The sequence below is a fragment of the Danio aesculapii genome, chromosome 12 (assembly GCF_903798145.1).
Source record: "Danio aesculapii chromosome 12, fDanAes4.1, whole genome shotgun sequence".
Taxonomy (NCBI): domain Eukaryota; kingdom Metazoa; phylum Chordata; class Actinopteri; order Cypriniformes; family Danionidae; genus Danio; species Danio aesculapii.
Genome location: NC_079446.1, coordinates 21,024,422 through 21,043,099, shown reverse-complemented (window position 1 = coordinate 21,043,099; position 18,678 = coordinate 21,024,422). Strand labels below are relative to the sequence as shown.

Here is an 18,678-nt window from a genome sequence, read left to right as displayed (position 1 = left end):
CCAAGATTCACACAGTATTATGCATTGAGTCAAGCGTGGTTTTTCTATTAGCCTTTAATGACTGCTACGAGACATGCACAAATCAAAATCTATAAGTTAGAGAACACAAAACAGATGTTTTTCCAACTCGCAAGGAGAATACACATTTTCATTTGATGCATCATACACTTTCAGACACACACACACACACACACGATTCGATGAGAAGCTCATGACGATGCAAAACGTGTTATCCTTATTCCACTGTGATAGAAGAGTAAGACACTGATTTATTGCACTGAGGAAACAGGAGATTATTTCAAATGTTTTAGGGTCACTGAGTAATGTGGAGCTCCTGTTTGAAAGCCATATTTAAAAAGTGTATGTTTATGCATGTGCATATATGTATAGGTGGAAAAGGAAAACAAATACATCATAATACACGTTTCCAACAAGCCATATTTCATACCAAAGCGCTCCTTCACCTTATAAGGACTCACAAACTTAAAACAGTCTTTACTTTTTGGCGATGTTAATCTCCAGACCTCACTAGGCCCAGTCTGCCTGCTTCCAGGCCCATGTAGAAACCTTGTCAAAAGGGAAGACAAATGGTCCGTAGTCCCTTGGCCATTCTATTCACTCGTCATGAGCACTAAATGAGTTTAAAGTCCTCAATCACTCATCTCCGCAGCAGCTCGCCCCATCTCTGATGTATGGCCACTTGTATCCCAAAAGCCACGAACAGCACTAAACCTGTAGTCCGAGTTCAAGAACAGAGATCCAGCCAGTTCCCCACAGTCTAAACAGTCTTCAAATGAGACGTAGCCGTGGTGGTGCGTCAGGAAGGTTAACCGATTTTCCTTAGTGCATTTTTTTTCCGAGTTATTCTGTTCATTGTCATTCGCTTTAATGACCCAAACAAAAACGAGCCCTTTACTCTTCAGCAGCCCCAATAAAATAACACATTTGAGTAATTGTTTTTCAATTCAAGTGCATGCACATACTCACAGGGGCAGGTTGCGTGGGTCGTAAAAGTGTCAGTAGTCATTCGGGCTCTCAATAGGGGACAAGGCTAATATGAAAGGCTTAATAACTTCCAGGCCAAGCGCAAAGCAGATGCAGTTAACCTTGAGGCGGGCTAAACGTGGGGGACCACCATCCACGCTTCTATCAATGCCCCTAAAATGCAATCATCATGTTCTCTTAATATTGAGATCAACATATTCCACCAAGTGTGTCCGATAAATAACCTTTCAAAGCACTAAAATGTGTGATAAATTAAAGTTGAACACTTCGGAGAGACTGGGCACTAGGCTACTTGTACAGGACTCTGCCAACTGCTCAGATGTGTGAAAATTGCACTTGATAGTTCTAGGAAGAAACAACACATTGTAGCCCAACATTGTAATGTTCAATTATAAAAGCCCAGACAGAGATGTTTGGAAAGCGTACGAAAATGCTGATATAAATAGGAAATTGTGAACGTGATCCAGGGTTTGAACCGACAGCTCCTTTAGATCATCGTTTTCCTGAATGGTCATTCTTTTGCTCCAGAGTTATTCTGTCTGGGTCTGAAATACCACTATATCAACTTGAAATCTTCGATCTTAACTCAAACATGTCGAAAAAAAGCAGATCGTTTGCTATGTTAAATAATCAGGTTTCAGTTAAAACACAATGTCGGGTTGGCGAAGCTGCGCATGTGTTAAATGTGTTGACTTTGGCTGGTGGATTAATATGTATCCAAACAGATAAGATCTTGATTCGTCTGGAAAGATGTTTGAAACCAAACCACAAACTGTGGGTCAGTCGTGTTAGAGAAAGCAAAGGGGAATAAGACCATTTTGTTGCAGAACACTTTGCCTGACCCGAACCGCAGATAGGGGTAAGAAGCAGTGTAAAAGTTTAATGTGCTTTTTAATAAATCCCTGCTTAAACAATAGCAGGAAAACAAAGATAACTTATACAACTACAAGAATAGAGCACAAAGAAAGATACATGAAAAAAAAAAATAGTCAAATGACATCACTGATGGCTGTATCATTAAATGCAATAAAATGACTTGATTCGTGATATGAATAAAAAGATACATAAAACAAACGGCTAAAACATATCCAGTGCATCCAGAAAGAATTCATAGCGTCTCACTTTTTCCACATTTTTTAATGTTACAGCCTTATTTCAAAATGGATTAAATTCATTTATTTCCTCAAAGTTCTACACACAATACCCCATAATGACAATGTGAAAAAGATTTTTTGAAATTGTTGCAAATTTATTAAAACTAAAAAACCTGAAAAACCACAGGTACATAAGTATTCACAGCCTTTGCTCAATACTTGTTGATGCACCTTTGGCAGCAATTACAGCCTCAAGTCTTCTTGAATATGATGCCACAAGCTTGGCACACCTGTCTTTGGGAAGTTTGCCCATTCCTCTTTGCAGTACCTCTCAAGCTCTATCAGGTTAGATGGGAAGCGACGGTGTACAGCCATTTTCAAATCTCTACAGAGATGTTCAATAGGATTTAGGTCTGGGCACTGGCTGGGCCACTCAAGGACATTTAGATGTTGTGAAGCCACTCCATTGATGAATGTGGCATTCACTCCAAAGAGTTCAATTTTAGTGTCATCAGACCAGAGAATTTTGTTTCTTATGGGCTGAGAGTCTTTCAGATGCCCTTTGGCAAATTCCAGGCGGGCTGCTATGTGCCCTTTACTAAGGAGTGGCTTCCGTCTGGCCACTCTACCATAGAGGCCTGACTGGTGGATTGCTGCACAGATGGTTGTCCTTTTGTAAGATTCTCCTCTCTCCACAGAAGAATGCTGAAGCTCAGACAAAGTGATCATCGGGTTATTGATCACCTTCCTGACTAAGGCCCTTCTACCCCGATCACTCATTTTAGATGGCTGGCCAGCTCTAGGAAGAGTCCTGGTGGTTCCAAACATCTTCCACTTATGGATGATGGAGGCCACTGTGCTCATATTTCAGAGCAGCAGGATTTTTTCTGTAACCTTCCTTAGCCTTGTGCCTTGAGACAATCTTGTCTTGGAGGTCTACAGACTATTCCTTTGTCTTCATGCTTGGTTTGTGCTTTGGCATGCACTGTCAACCCTGGGACCTTATATAGACAGGTGTATGCCTTTTCAAAATCACGTCCAGTCAACCGAATTTAAGACAGGTTATCTTCAATTAAGCCGCTGAAACATCTCAAGAATGATCAGTGGAAACAGAATGTAGCTGAGCTCAATTTAGAGCTTCACGACAAAGGCTGCGAATACTTATGTACATGTGATTTTTCAGGTTTTTATTTTTAATAAATTAGCAACAGTTTCAAAAAAATATTTTTCCTGTTGTCATTAAGGGGTATTGTGTGTAGAATTTGGAGGAAATAAATAAATTTAATCCATTTTGAAATAAAGCTGTAACAAACAAGAAGCGCTATGAATACTTTCCAGATTCATTCCAAAATTAATACCTGTGGTTCCTGAGGATACAGCTGAGATTTTCTGAAGTGATCATTCTTTGCTAGAAATGACTAAAAACACTATTAAATAATGATTCTGGTGCAGATTAATGAATTTATTTCATAAGATACCAATATTTCGTCAGGAGCCACACAAATTAATTTAGTTTTGCCTGTATATGTGTATATATATATATATGTATATATATATATATATATATATATATATATATATATATATATATATATATATATATATATATATATATATATATATATAAAACTTTGTTTATAAATCACCAGTTTGAGCTAAAACACATTTTCATTATCTTTTTTATTCATTTTTATTTTTAATGGCCTTATGGTGAGTAAATTAACAGCAAATTCTTCATTTTTGGTTGACCTATTCTTTCAAAACATGACCTCAAGGGACAGAATAACAGTTTAGAGAGAAAAGACAGCAGACTAGCATCCTTGGTTTTGTCATGCCAGATACATCCAAGAACTCAAAATTATTTAGTTATTTCGACTTCCAGCACAAGGGCATCCTGACACCAAAAAAGCCTGATTAATTGAACAGACCAACGTATATATCCGCTCATAAAGGAGTGTGCACACACACTCACTTAATTACATGCACCAACAAAACTGTGATAGAATCCATATGCTGCGTTGCGTTCTCAAACACACAGCTTGGTGTTTTGAAGTGAACCATGACCCTGTGCTACCTCTCACAAATTTGTGCATGAATATTTGATACACCTGGTGAACATTACTTGTCAGCAAATGAGGACATTTTTCAAAACAACAAACCACTTATTTTACAACTTATTTTAGAGTTAAGAAAGCTGATAAAAAAGGTTATAGCAGCATTTAAAGAATTAAAAATAAAATAATGGGAAAAAAAGAACCTGAAAGCCTCAAGCTATCTGTCATACAAATCTAAATTACTTTTTGTTCACACTTTTATGAAACACTTAATTCATTGTTCTGGACTCTAAATCTTCCATCCTGAATTTCTGGCGAACAAAGACCTAATCAGACATCTGACAAAAAACTAATACGATTTCAAGGTTTTTTCACTTTAAAAAGCTGACGTCTCTTTGGGGCTTCACCTTCACTTCGTTCCCTTGAAAAGAAGTGTTAACGATTCATTGGTGAATAATATTACGAAAGAATAAAATGTTCCGAAAGAACACCAGCGCTGCGAATGAAGTGCCACAGATGAATTAATCCTCAGCTGGTCCTGTCAGCTTCAGGGGTCTACAGAGGGCCGGCTTGAGTGAGAGTCCCACTGCAGGCAGGATTTATGGGCTGCAGTCGAGTGCTGTTGTGGGTAAAGTGCTGTTTATGTGGAGCCTCAAAATAGTGTGTTGATTTGTGCAATGTTCTCAACAGTAGAAAGAAAATACCAAGTGCACATGCTGAACTAACCAAACTAAACAAGCCTACATAGGGTTAGTTGACAAATAGGCAGTCACTTTGTTATTGTAAAGCACCATTTTTAAAAAAAATAAAAAATATATATACAGTTATATATATACACAACTCAGAATTATGAGCCCCCTGAATTATTAGCCCCCCTGTTTATTTCATCCCCAGATTTCTGTTCAATGAAGAGTACATTTTTTCAACCCATTTCTAAACATAATAGTTTTAATAACTCATTTCTAATAACTGATTTATTTTATCTTTGCTAAGAAGACAGTACATAATATTAGACTAGATTTTTTCAAGACACTAGTATTCACCCTAAAGGGCAATTTAAAGGTTTAATTAGGTTAACTATAGGCCGGTTTGGGGTAATTAGGCAAGTTATTGTATTAGGATGGTTTGTTCTGTAGACAATCGAAAAAATATTGCTTAGGGGGGCTAATAATTTTGATTTTAAACTTTAAAAAAAATTAAAAACTGCTTTTATTCGAGCCAAAATAAAACAACCAAGACTTTCTCCAGAAGAAAAAATATTATCAGACATACTGTGAAAATTTCTTTGCTCTATTACATATAATTTGGGATATATATATATATATATATATATATATATATATATATATATATATATTTTTTTTTTTTTTTTTTTTTTAAATAAAAAAAAAATCTAAAATCAAAGGGGGGCTAATAATACTGACTTCAACTGTCTATATATTTACAGTATGTAGTTTGATGTTTGACGAAAATACAATGCGTCACTAACTTCTAACTAATTCTTTTACTATGTTTTACTCTATGCTGAACTGTAACGTGTACATTTTTATGCTGTGACATAGCAAAAATTAAGAAAAACTATTGGTAATAACATACAAATAGCTTGAGATCAATTTATGTTCAACTTATCTTTATACAGTTGAATTGTATAAAAAAAAGTTTTTTAATTGTCATAAGACAAGTATAAGTGTTGTTTAGGACAACTTTAGTGTAGCAATAATTTTAGGAAAACTTTGATGAAAGGTTTTGTATACACTACTGCTGTGGTTCCCAAAGTGGTGGTCACGAGACAATGGGTTATAAACCTTGGGTTATTATTAACAAAACAGCGATAGGATTAGCTGCAGCAGATTGATTTTAGCGCACAATGTTAAACTTTGACACCTTTGCGGCACTCGTACATTAAAAATAAAGGCCATGACTGAACATATGAATAATACTTTTTCTCCATGACTTGTCAGACTTAGACTTTTTTACTAAACAGAAGCATCACACCAAAGGAAAACAAAACTTAATTTTATACTGCTTCTAAAGAGTTAAATATGTAAAAAAAAAAAATCTGAGAAATAAAAAATGAACAGATGTAAGCAATGAGCTTCACAAGGGGCTTCAGTCATATAAATCTTTGTTCTTTAACAAATTTAAAATTAGAATAAAGCATGAGGACATGTTTTCAGTGATAAAAATAAACCAAGTACTTATGTTTTTAGAAATGTATGGATAAAAAAAAAAGAATTGCCATTTACTTAAATAGCCACTAGTAAAATTAGGCCAGAAGAATTTATTCACTTTTAATTTTGTCCCTATTTACTTACTAATTTATGAGTAGTTTTTAATAAACTATGCTTGAGACAGTCACACCACAGGACAGCTTTGAGATTTGGCACAAAAATGTAATGGTAGTCCATGGAAGACAAAGAAATGTTTAAGCGTTCTCTGCATTTTAAATGATGTCAGTGCTAATTATATACATTTTTCTCATGTGAGAGTGAGAATGCAACATCACATCAACAATCCATACAAGTGGCAGTGACCATTTTTGTGAAATTCCTTTTTTATTTCAATATTTTGGCTGTTTATAAAGATTTTACAGCCATCATTTTTGAGGTAAACTAGCACTTTTCAGATAATGTTTTGACACTTACCAACTAACACGACAAGCCTGTGTCTGTCGCCGTGTTTCCTGCGGTAGGTTGTCACCTCTTCGTAAGTGGGCACATCAGCTGTGTCATACTGCTCACTTTTCTTACATTCATACATGGATTTATTTGTCTTCTTATCTCTTCTGCTAAGACGAAAACTCCTCCGCAGGCCCGCTGGAAAGGAAAGGAGAAACAAATAAGACAAAAGAACAACAGCATTCTTGTGTGCATTTGGGAGTGAGGATATGATGAAGCCACGGAAGAATTATTGGATCTTAACACTTTTAAACTTACTCATTCTTTCCTGTCACATTCACAAATCTTTCACCCAGCCTCCTGCACCTGTACTAGTTTGAGCTTATGGAGGTAATATAAAATAATACATTTCCCTCACTCCTTTCCCCTTCATTAAATATTTTGCTATATCGATTACACTCATCCACCATCGAGTGTTTAGCACTCTTAGTTCCATTTACCACACTTCACCATATCTAAACCCATTACGCAGGTTTTCATCCAAAAAATAAAAATAAATCAGCATGGAGAAGGAAAAAAAAAATAATAAAAAATTCTGTCTGGGACCGATCATAACAGATTTTCCTGTGCGCCACAATCATATGAACCGACTTGTGGTTCTTTCATCCACATCCAGGTAACAAAACGACCAGACTGAAATATCTGAGGTTACGTATTTCATGGGGACATGGCAGGAGGTGGGCTGTTTCAGGACACGGTCATTGCCACGGGTGGTTTTTCATGCCCTAAAAGGCTGTTAGGAACGTCACCACAAAACTTCCTGTCTGATTACTCTGGACAGCACCAGTCTGTCTTTAATGACCCCAGACTGTATCAAAACTCAAAACGTACCCCTCATTTAAGCAGCAAGGTTTTATATTCATGACAGATGCTAGTTAGTCTAGCACAGCCCAAACCAAAGACACCTAATACCCCATCTCTGCGTAAGGCATTTTCCCCTCCTGTCTATACTGCATGCTTTTTTTTATAGTGATTAATGAACACAGGGATATGATGCAAGATGCCCAAGTAAGATTACAGCAGCAAGAAAATTATGGACTGAGAAGAAGGGGAATAAAAAAAAACCTGATCCAGTCCTCCTTTAATACTTTCCAAAGCACAGAGCGACCACGGAGCACAGATGTGCAGCCATGAAGAGATCCTGCATTCTTTACAGCTTGTTCTTTTCCACAGAGTCACCTAATAAGGGCTGGTGGGGACCTACGCTGGGATACAAATGAAACACACCGTAAGTCAAGTGCTCGCTGTACCACAACACAAAGTGTTTGTGTGGTTCCACAGTGGGGATTTAGTTACAAATGTTTAGAACAGAGCATTCTTCCACTCAGGCTAACCTGTGGTCTCTGTGCTCGTGGCACTTGATGTTTAGCCACTGAAGCTCAGCCCTTACTAGAGAGAAAAAAAAAACACATGCAAAACTATGTATAAAATTGTAGGATTGCCTGACAAATATCAGCAACATTTGATGGGGAAAAAGTACCAGTCGGCAATCTGAAAGAAATCAGTCCTTCTAAGAGGATGTGACCTTTAATAAGCAAAAAACTGAATGGCTTGTTCTATTCAATTTTCAAATCTTTCAGTTTCGATAGTCGATTGGCTCTGGCATTGGGAATCTCTGTTTTCCAGAGCAGAGAACAGGTGCAAAGCTTTTATTACGACTGCTCGAGTGAGGTAAGTCAATGCAAATTGGGGTTCTCTGCCTGAAGAGACTTCGTAATCGGGACCCTTCAAAATCACTTAAAGCCAGAGAGACAGCTCAATTCAAATAAGCGAAATATTACCTTCTATCTCAATGAGGATAAATAAATCAAGGCTCAGATCGCAAGCAACTCTACTCCCCTTTTGAACCCTAGTCCCAGAAACTGATTAAGGCAAAATTAAGGGGAGAAAAGCATGGAAATGAATCCATTCCAGTCTGAGCAGAAATGTTTCTACATTTTGGCCTGCTTCTTGTCAGGAAACCTTAATTCACTCTTTTTTCCAAAGGACGCTGCTTTTGCGAGACAAATCTACATGTGGGGTGACGGAAGGCAGCTTGAGTGTATTAGAAATGCTCAGCCAAGAGCCTTCTGGTTAGGGGACAGAGATAAATCTAAAAAGAGAAAGCCAGCTAGCAAAGGATAGCTAAAAAATTCCTTCCAGTTCTCCTAAGAGTATGACAGCACAGACTAGAAGACCGACACATGCCCGGTGCAGAGGCCCAAACATGCACCTCCTAATGGCGTGCACTGTGGCGTGACGAGTTAATTGGGCCTCAGAGCTACGCAACCTACCATCACCAACTAGCAGTCCACAAATCAAACCTGTTCTTCCACTGAGACATGGAAGGAAAAACAATGAAAAAGGCCCAAATTCAGTGTAAACACAGAAAGACATGCGCTGCCGCCGCACACACAATCGCCTGAGAGCTGCCGTGGCTCCCGAATGCCCATTTTCCACAGCAATAATAGCGTACAGCCATGGAAGAAATTTAGTATATACGTGTGAGGTAAAAGCCTGGAGGGATTCAAAAAACGTTGAGGATGACGAGGGGTAATGACCTTCAAACGCATTAACTCCCTGCATGGATATGGAATGATGAACATTCACATTTATCAAAAAGATAAGAAAAGCAGAAAAAGGTCAAAGAGGGGAATCATAATACTCTGTAGAGTGATCAGTCAAACTGAAAATGATTTCATAGAAACAGTGCCTCTATTTTCCCATCACCTTTCGGTTTACAACCTGTGACTAATTCTTTTATCCATTATTTTAGAACACATAATCCTTGTCCTGTGCTTGTAAGTCATACTTAATCATGTGGTAAATTTTCAAGTATGGCACTTCTCACAGAATGAGAGCATGAAGGTGGATATAATATAGTAAAAGTCAGCAGTATTTGAGTGCAAATAGCTTCAAAGTTTCCTGAGAGGAGGTAAAAATCTCAAAGTTTTCTCTTGTGAATGCCTCGGCCTACACCTTCCACCTCAAACAAGGTTAGCGGAGATTTCCTTGTCGAACATGATGTGAACGATCCACTCAGATAGACAGACATATGGCCTTCACTCACTCCCACCCTCTTTTATAGTGATCTGCGGAAGGGTTTAGCGCTGGAGTACAGGTCCCTTGGGTGGTGTCTGCGAGACCCCCAGCATTAAACATTGAGAAGTTTCCGGCGCAAATCTCACGTACCAGAATCGTCTGATCTCATCTCATGTGCGCACCATCTATATTCCATCTCTTGAAATTGGGAAACGTGTTTTTCTGTATACTCTGACAAACGGTTTACCAAAGCCACTTGTCTCTCTGCATTCCCACAGATGAGGAGCATGAACTAGCTGCCTGGATCCAGAGGAGAAGATGGATAACCATCACAGGCAACGATTAAAGAAAAACAAGTATTTAGTAGTGCTATTTGAAATATGTATTGGGCACTGCTCTGAATCATGTTGAACTCGTTAAGAATGGCCGTCTAGGGGAAACAGACTGTAGGAGTGGATTCCATTGTGCTGCATAAGTGGAAAGTCGTGTTCTGCCCAAGTGTTACAGGCTTGCGCTCAATACAGGCTCTTCGTTCCTGCTTGCTGAAAGAAAATAGATGTGTATTAAGGGAGTGATATTTGTTTTTCCCTCTGTCCTGTCCTAAATTCCATATTTAGGATGGAATGTGTTAAGAGACAGAATTATTCAAATATGAAATATTTACTGTGTATCTGAATAGAATAATGAACTAATTATGAATTATTAAACGTATACCATAACGACAAGTTGAATGTAGCTAGTCAAAAATGAATACTTGATAATAAACCTAAAGTAAAATACAATATAATTTATTATATACACTATATGACAAAAGTCTTGTCGTCAATCCCAGTTGTATAAGCAACAAACAATAATTTTTAAATATTTCTAGTTGATCATTTGGAAAAGTGGCAGAAGGTAGATTTTTCTAATGAATTATATGTTGAACTGCATCATAATCATCACAAATAAAGCAGAAGACCTATTGGAACCCGCATGGACCCAAGATTCTCATAGAAATCAATCAAGTTTGGTGAAGGAAAAATCATGGTTTGGCATTACATTCAGTATGGAGGCGTGCGAGAGATCTGTGGAGTGGATGGTAACATCAACAGCCTGAGGTATCAAGACATTTGTGCTGACCATTACATTACAAACCACAGGAGAGAGCAAATCTTTCAGCAGGATAGAGCTCCTTCTCATACTTCAGCCTCAACATCAAAGTTCCTGAAAGCAAAGAAGGTCAAGGTGATCCAGAATTGGCCAGCCCAGTAAACAGATATGAACATTATTGAGCATGCCTGGGGTAAGATGAAGGAGGAGGCATTGAAGATGAATTCAAAGAATCTTGATGAACTTTGGGATTCCTGCAAGAAAGCTTTCTTTGCCATTCCAGATGACTATTAATAAGTTATTTGAGTCATTGCAGAGATGTATGGATGCAGTCGTTCAAGCTCATGGGAGTCATACACAATATTAATTTTTTTTCCACTGCACGATGACTTTATATTCTATACTGTACATTATTTCTGTTAAGTGACAAGACTTTTGTCTAAGCAAAGTCAGACCTTACTGTCCAAATAAATAATCAAAAATCAAGGCATAATCATGTTTTATTTTGGTAATAGGTGTAATCTAGAGGTCTCTGCCCTTCATTGGAGCCACTTCTGATACCAAATGATCAACTAGTCAAGTCAAGTTATTATTTGTTGTTCCTGAAACTTGGATAGGCGACAAGACTTTTGTTAGGTAGTGAACATGAAACATTTTAGAAATTATAATTATTAACTTTTACAGCGTATATACGATTTATACAATAATTATACATTACATACTTAATATGTAACATTATTATCAATATTCACTGAATGAATAGTTTTTAAAATACATACCCTTTTATATTATGATTTATGGATGTTGTGCATTATTTGAAAAAAAAAAAAAAAAGTATTATAAGACCATTTTGAGGAGTGTGACCACGCTGAGTGAAAGTCAAAATGACAATCGAGTGATTAAATCTTGCATAGTTTATTTTGTTAATGAAACTATTTTAAAAAATACACAATGTAATTTTGTTTATTCTTTTAAAAATATTTTAGAATATGTTTTTAAAATATATCAAGAAACCATTAATGTTATGTTTATTTATGTAGCACCATGTTCATGTGAGAGAACATTTCATTCCATGTTAAGACAATAAATCTTGAACTTGAACTTGACAGTGTGAATGATTAACAAACTGTATAGATCTGGGGTGCTTTCCTCAAAGGATTGAACTGTAATGAAATTACTTTAGACTAAAGATGCTTTGGCGATCAATTTTGACTCCTTGATTCTTTTGTGTTGATTTCTTCCCAGTCAGTTTTGACTCTGTGATTCTTTTATGCCATAATCAATTAAAGTTGGGTCTAATTATTAAACAAAACTATTGAATAACTCCGTAGGAAGCACAAAATCCCATTAATTTGTAGAATAGCTTTAGTGTTCCAAGTAAAGTATTAAGATTACTGAAATTGAGTTACCTGATGAAATACATTTTTAAAGTAATCATCCCAGCCATGTTGATAACTACATTTTAATTAGCACGTTACTTTTGTTTCATAAATTTTAAGTGTTTGTCTACAATTAAAATACATTTCTTTAAAAAGAAAGATGGTTATCTAAACTTTTATTGAAATTGTTTTTGAAATTTGCTGAAATTGGTACACATGGGGTCAGTATCAATGTAAGAACTACTAAATGATGTGAACCCCGCTTGACGCACCAGGAACACAGACATATACACGGTCTAAGTCACAGACAAATAGAGTGGGCTGCCAGGTCAAGCCGGTCATCACTAGCAGGCTTAGCAAGTAACTGAACTATAAATCCAAGAGGCTCTTTTGGGGGACATAGTCTGTTAGTTTCATCAATCACCTGCTCATTCAATCAAAAATACCAAACACCCACACACAAGCTTCATCAACAGACGCACAAAACCTATTCACTGAACCACTGTGAAGTCTGGCCACTCCTGACCCTCCCAGACGGACAGCCAAACGCTGAGTAAAGAACACAGAGACTATAATCATTCACTTTACATACTGGCTCCAAATCTGACAAAGAGATGCACATTTGCTCTCAATGTCCATGGCTAATTCTAATCTTCTCTACCATACACACAAAATTAGAGACGCTGCCAACGACCCCTCCAAATGAAGATCCCAGTGACTTCAGCCGATTACAGTAAAGTGCATCCACCTGATCAGAGGTCAGTGTGGGGAAAAACTGTGGTAATTGAAAGCTCTGCAGAGCTACAGGCCTGGAGGCTTCTGGCCCCTGTGCTCCTCCTCCAGGAGTGAACCTGTGGACAGATGAGATAAACTCATTTTGGAAATGGAGCGTTTTTTATTTCAGTCTAAAACACGTCTCCATTTTTCCATAACTCCTGCCTTAATTGGATTCCGGGGGCTGATGGCTTTCCCAGCTCTAGCTCCCCCCCTACCAAATGTTTTCCCTTTTTTTGTTCTTTCTTCTGACTCCCGTCACTGTTCTTTCCTGTTTCACTTCTCCTAATTGTGGTCGCCCTCATTGTGCGGAAAGGTCATTACGATTAGCAGATCACTGAAATCCTGCACTCACATTAAATCCTGCCCACACATATTATCCAAAAACAGGAATATAATACTGTAGGTATATGCATACATAAATGGCACATTTGACCACCACAGGCATTTTAGTGTGTTAGCTTATAAAATGTGTATAAGAACTCAAAACAGCACAAGCATTCATGTTACACACGTAGATCTGCAATGTGAAGGAAAAAGCAGGTATGCTTGTACATAGCGTCCTTTTTTATTGTAACATCAAGTCCATTTTTTAAGAGAACATTTGGTCTGCTTATTTAGGCCCAATCCCAATTCTATTTCTGTACCCCTTTCCCTTGGCTCTTGAAACAGAGTGTGAAGGGGAAGGGCTTCCAAATTTGTCCCTACTGGTGTCCCTCAAGGCTCTGTGCTGGGCCCACTCCTGTTTATTGTTTACTTACTCCCTCTTTGTCATATTTTTAGAAAACACAACACAATTTCACTGCTATGCTGATGATACATGCCCACCACATACCCTCTAGTTCTTTTCCTCCTTCCGCTTTGACTAGATGTTTAGCTGAAATAAAAATCTGGCTTTCAGCTAACTTTCTAAAATAAAATGGTGACAAAACTGAAGCCCTACACATTGGGACTAAAAGTGTCTTGGATATATCTGATAATTTTACAAAAGATATTGATGATAGCACAATTAGTCCCTCTATGCAGGTTTGGGTGTCATCTTGGATAGCACACTCTCCTTTGAAAGCCATATCAATAATATTATGCGTACTGCATACTTCCACCTGTGTAATATTACTCGTCTCCACTCTTCTCTCACAAATAATACAACAAATCTTTTCCATGCATTAGTTACTTCATATCTTGACTACTGTAATGCACTTCTCACTGGGCTTCCTTCTAAACCTCTCCATTAACTCCAACTGGTTCAAAACCATGTAGCTTGTGTCATTTCTAAGACTCCATCTCACAAGCATGTCACACTTCTTTTCCATCAGCTTCACTGGCTTCCAGTAAAGTATCGTATTGACTTTAAAATATTACTTGTCACCTTCAAGGCACTTCACAATCTTGCTCCTCAATCTCTCACTGAACTTCTCCATATTTATACCCCTTCTCGCACTCTTAGATCAGCTAACTCTTTCTCCCAGGTTCCACCTTGCACTTGATTAAGCACAGTGGGAGACAGATCTTTTAGCTCTATGGCTCTTCGGCTTCCATTTTCACATGGCGGTAAAACACGAACGCCATTATGAATGTATTAAAACATATGCTTGTTTGCAGTAAAAATTCATTATAATGACAAAAAATACAAATTTGTACATCTCCTGACTTCTGTGTGTTAATGTATAGTGTATTCTAGGAAATTGTCATACCCCTTGGTTTCGAGCGTGGTCCTGAAAAATCTCAGTTTCGAGGGCTATCTAGCCCTTTCCTTTATCTCTACGCCTTCAAGCTAAAGAGAATTGGGACACCCCTACCCCTTAACGTAACCACGCAAAACAAGGGGTCTTGGTGCATCAAGATTTGAATGGCAGCGTTCATGCATATATAAAATGAACCACACTAGCAGAGCAAATTAATTGAATCAAAAAGTGTAAACATGCACTTAAAAGACTTTCCTTTCACTTTACATTGATTTACTGTAATTCCCTCCTGCTGAACACAATTATAAAATAACATAAATACTAAAAATAACATCTATCTATACACCCATTTTGAACAATACCTTTTTCTCACCATCTTGTTTTGATCCGGCTTTTCGCACCTGGGCAGCTAATGGACTTGTTGAGGTAAAGGATTTATATGAAGACGGGGTATTCGCATCTTTCTCATTTCTATCCACTAAATACAATCTCCCCAACAGTCATTTGTTTCATTTCTTTCAGGTTAGAGACTTTAAGAAATTGTTTCCCCACTTTCCTAACCGCCGTCCTGCACATCATCTTGACTATTTTTTCAGGTCAGAAACATCTAATCTTGGCTATTTATAATTTAATAAGTACACTAAATGTAAATCCTATGATTTCACTCAGATAATCTTGGGAAAAATCGCCTTGGTGTTGGTATTGCAGTAGAACAATGGGTAGATATTTTAAAGATTGTCCACTCCTCCTCTATATGCGCCAGATATGGCCTAATGCAAGGTGCTCCATAAAGCTCATTTAACCAATGCCAAATTAGCAAAAGATTTTCCTGATAGAAGCGATGCCTGTCATCGCTGTAAGCAGTCTCCTGCTAACCATCTAAATATGTTCTCTAGTTTCCCTCAATTGACAAATTTCTGGTCCAGTGTTTTTGATACACTTAATGAAGCTATTAACATAAATCTAGACCCTAACCCCTTGACAGACCTTTTTGGTATTTCAGAGAGTTGACTTGACTGCTGCATCTCGCCAGGCTATTGCATTTTTTACTCTTTTAGCAAGATGAGCCATTCTTATCAAATGGAAACAGGTAATTCCTCCATCACATGACATGTGGATCCGAGAAATATTTAGCTTCATAAAACTTAAGAAATTAAGATGTTTACTTGCAGGATCTCTCAAATCTTTTTACAAGACATGGAATCCTGTTTTAGACGATATGAAAGGCTTGCCCTGTTCAGTTGATATCAGCTCTAATACACAGCAAATAATTGGAAAAAGGAAATATTGACTCCTTACATTTAAATTTTTTTCTTTCCTTTTTTTTTTTTTAAACTCTTTTGTTGTAAACTTGCTCAATTATTATTATTATTTTGTTCAATTATTTTTATTTTTTATTATTATTTTTTCTTTCAAAGGATATATAATTGATGAATCTTATTTATTTTATTTTGAGGGGATAGTGGGAAAATAAGAAAACTAAGACAGTTTGTAATTTTCCCTTTGTTGTATTGCATACTACTATATATGGTCTTGTTAAACACCAATAAAAAAAATAATAAATAAAAATTAATTAAAAAAAATTTAAGTAAACTTTGATTTGTAGCATTATATGGAATTTAATTGAAGCTACAGTAGCCATCAACCCTCTATTTTTAAAACAACCCAGAACGCTTCTTTTATTCACACACCTCTTCACAAACACACATATGCACTGGTTTTAGTTGAAGCTCTTACTGCTGATGTACATGAATGGATGGCACACTTGGGATTAAGGCTAATACGTCTTTGCACTCCTGACACCCCCTTGACATAGGGTGGAGCAGAACTAGCAAAGCATCCGCAATGAACAGTCTTACATTACTACCACACCAGGTTCAAATCATAACAGCGAATTAGACTGCAGGCAAGACAGAGCACAATGATGGGTCTTGTAAAGGAGGTTTTATGATTCTAAAGAGGTCAGAAATCTCCCGTTACATGGAATATGTAAGGCATGGTAGGGCACGGAAGCTGGAAGGATCTGTCCAGGGACCAGACCTCAAGGTGCTTTGGCCGTTGGGAGGAAGAGGAGAGGCTGAGGTCAGAAGGCCGGTAATGAAAGCATGGCAGAAAACAGGAGGAGGAAGAAAGTTAGAGGCGCAATGCTGAAAAGGTTATCCCTATTGAATGACGGCGCTTGATTGAGCTTGGCATACAGGACTGTGTGGCTTTATTTATAAACTTTCTACCCACAGGATTGCCCGTGAAATCAAAAGAGTTAAATGAGTGGCTGGCCAGATGTTTAGGATTTACACAAACAGAATAATGTTCTACTAGCGAGAAAGAGAGACAAAAAAAAGGAGAAAGGAGAAAAAGCTTAACCATTCTGGGAAACTGAGACAAAGAATAAAAAAAGCTTTGTAAAACAAGAAAAAACAAGACACAGGAAGGAAAACATACTGTACAGTGACCCCAGAAACAAAATCATAAAGTTTTACACAAAAATTTAATAAACAAACACACAAATCATTGAAAAAAAATTATTAAAGAAATCTATAATCTTATTCAATCAACCCTTGTAATTGCATTGTGAAAGTAAATTTTTTTATATTAAAGTCTTTTATATTTTAAGTTAATTTTTTTATTAAAATTTTTTATACTGTTTTGTACTTTAAAATCATCAGGGAAGCCTGAAAAACACGACAACAATTAAGACTCCAATTTCTATGATTTCTCCAAAGCAAAAATCAACAAAAGGTTAATAAAATTTTGTGATCCCTGCAAAAATTCTTAATTTGAATGCAAATAATTGCATATAATATAATTATATAATATAATATATAATTCCATAAACATCCAATTCTAAACCATATAATCAAATTATATTCATTTCAGTTTGCTATTAATTGTTTTACGTGACTTACAGATGTTGCATACACAGAGCACTAGATATTTGAGTGTCTCTCGAAAAATGACATCTCACGTGCACATACCTGTCAACATTGGGATGTGAAAATAAGGGATATGCACACCATAGCAAAAACCCACCATATCAACATATAATATGACAATAATTATGTGTATATGTCTGTTTAAACATGCACCCAAAACCCAGACTTTCGCTCCGCTTCAAATTGCGTGTACAGAATCCGTTGGGAAACAGCATCTATTTATCACTATGGAGCGCTTCAGCTGACAGTCACGCACTGCTATTATGACTGATTTGAGGATTGCATAGGAGAGGCGACGGCACCTGAAATGAAAAGGAAGGGAATCGCACCGTTTATATTTATTTCAAAAGTGTTTTCATGCCTAAATAAAACAAAGCACAGAACAGACTCAGATTTAAGCGTGAGGGGGGTCCCTGGTGGTTCGGCGGTATGGGTTGCATATATTATTGCCACCCTTCATAGAAAGATTGAAAACATGGGAGAAATACAGGAAAACACCTTTACAGGATGATAGTGGGATAGAACTGTAAAATATGGGAAAATCCCAGGAAAAACAGGGGGGTTGGCAGGTATGCCACAATCCTAACATTACATAAGAGTGGGGAAAATTGTTGTGCAGCCTTTGTAGTAAGCAGACACAGATGAAGAATCAAGCATGAGTGATTTACATGTGCAATCAATGCAAAGATGAAATTAGACATGATTTTGTTACAAATCGAGTGAATGACACGGTCCGAATTGGGTGTTTTGTGCGTTTGCACGCTTCAGACTACAAAAGAAAGTGGGAGCAAACATCTAACAAATGGAGCAATGGAACAGACAGAAAAGCAAGCAGCTTACAATGATAAAGATTGGTTCAAGGATGACAGCCGCTGGACCGAATTGAAGGACATTATTTGTGCTTTACATGTATGGCTGATATTATGATGTGCATCAAATCGATAAATGATTTCGTTTAACTCT

At 37.1% G+C, this 18,678-nt stretch overlaps 1 protein-coding gene across 1 annotated transcript in view; it reads right to left on the bottom strand.

Moving 5' to 3' along the window:
• Positions 1-18,678, bottom strand: part of mpp7a (MAGUK p55 scaffold protein 7a) — a 167,062-nt gene that overhangs the window by 25,476 nt on the left and 122,908 nt on the right. The window contains exon 12 of the mRNA XM_056469344.1: positions 6,799-6,969. Within this exon, the coding sequence (XP_056325319.1) occupies positions 6,799-6,969 (171 nt within the window). The remainder of the gene's footprint in view (positions 1-6,798; positions 6,970-18,678) is intronic.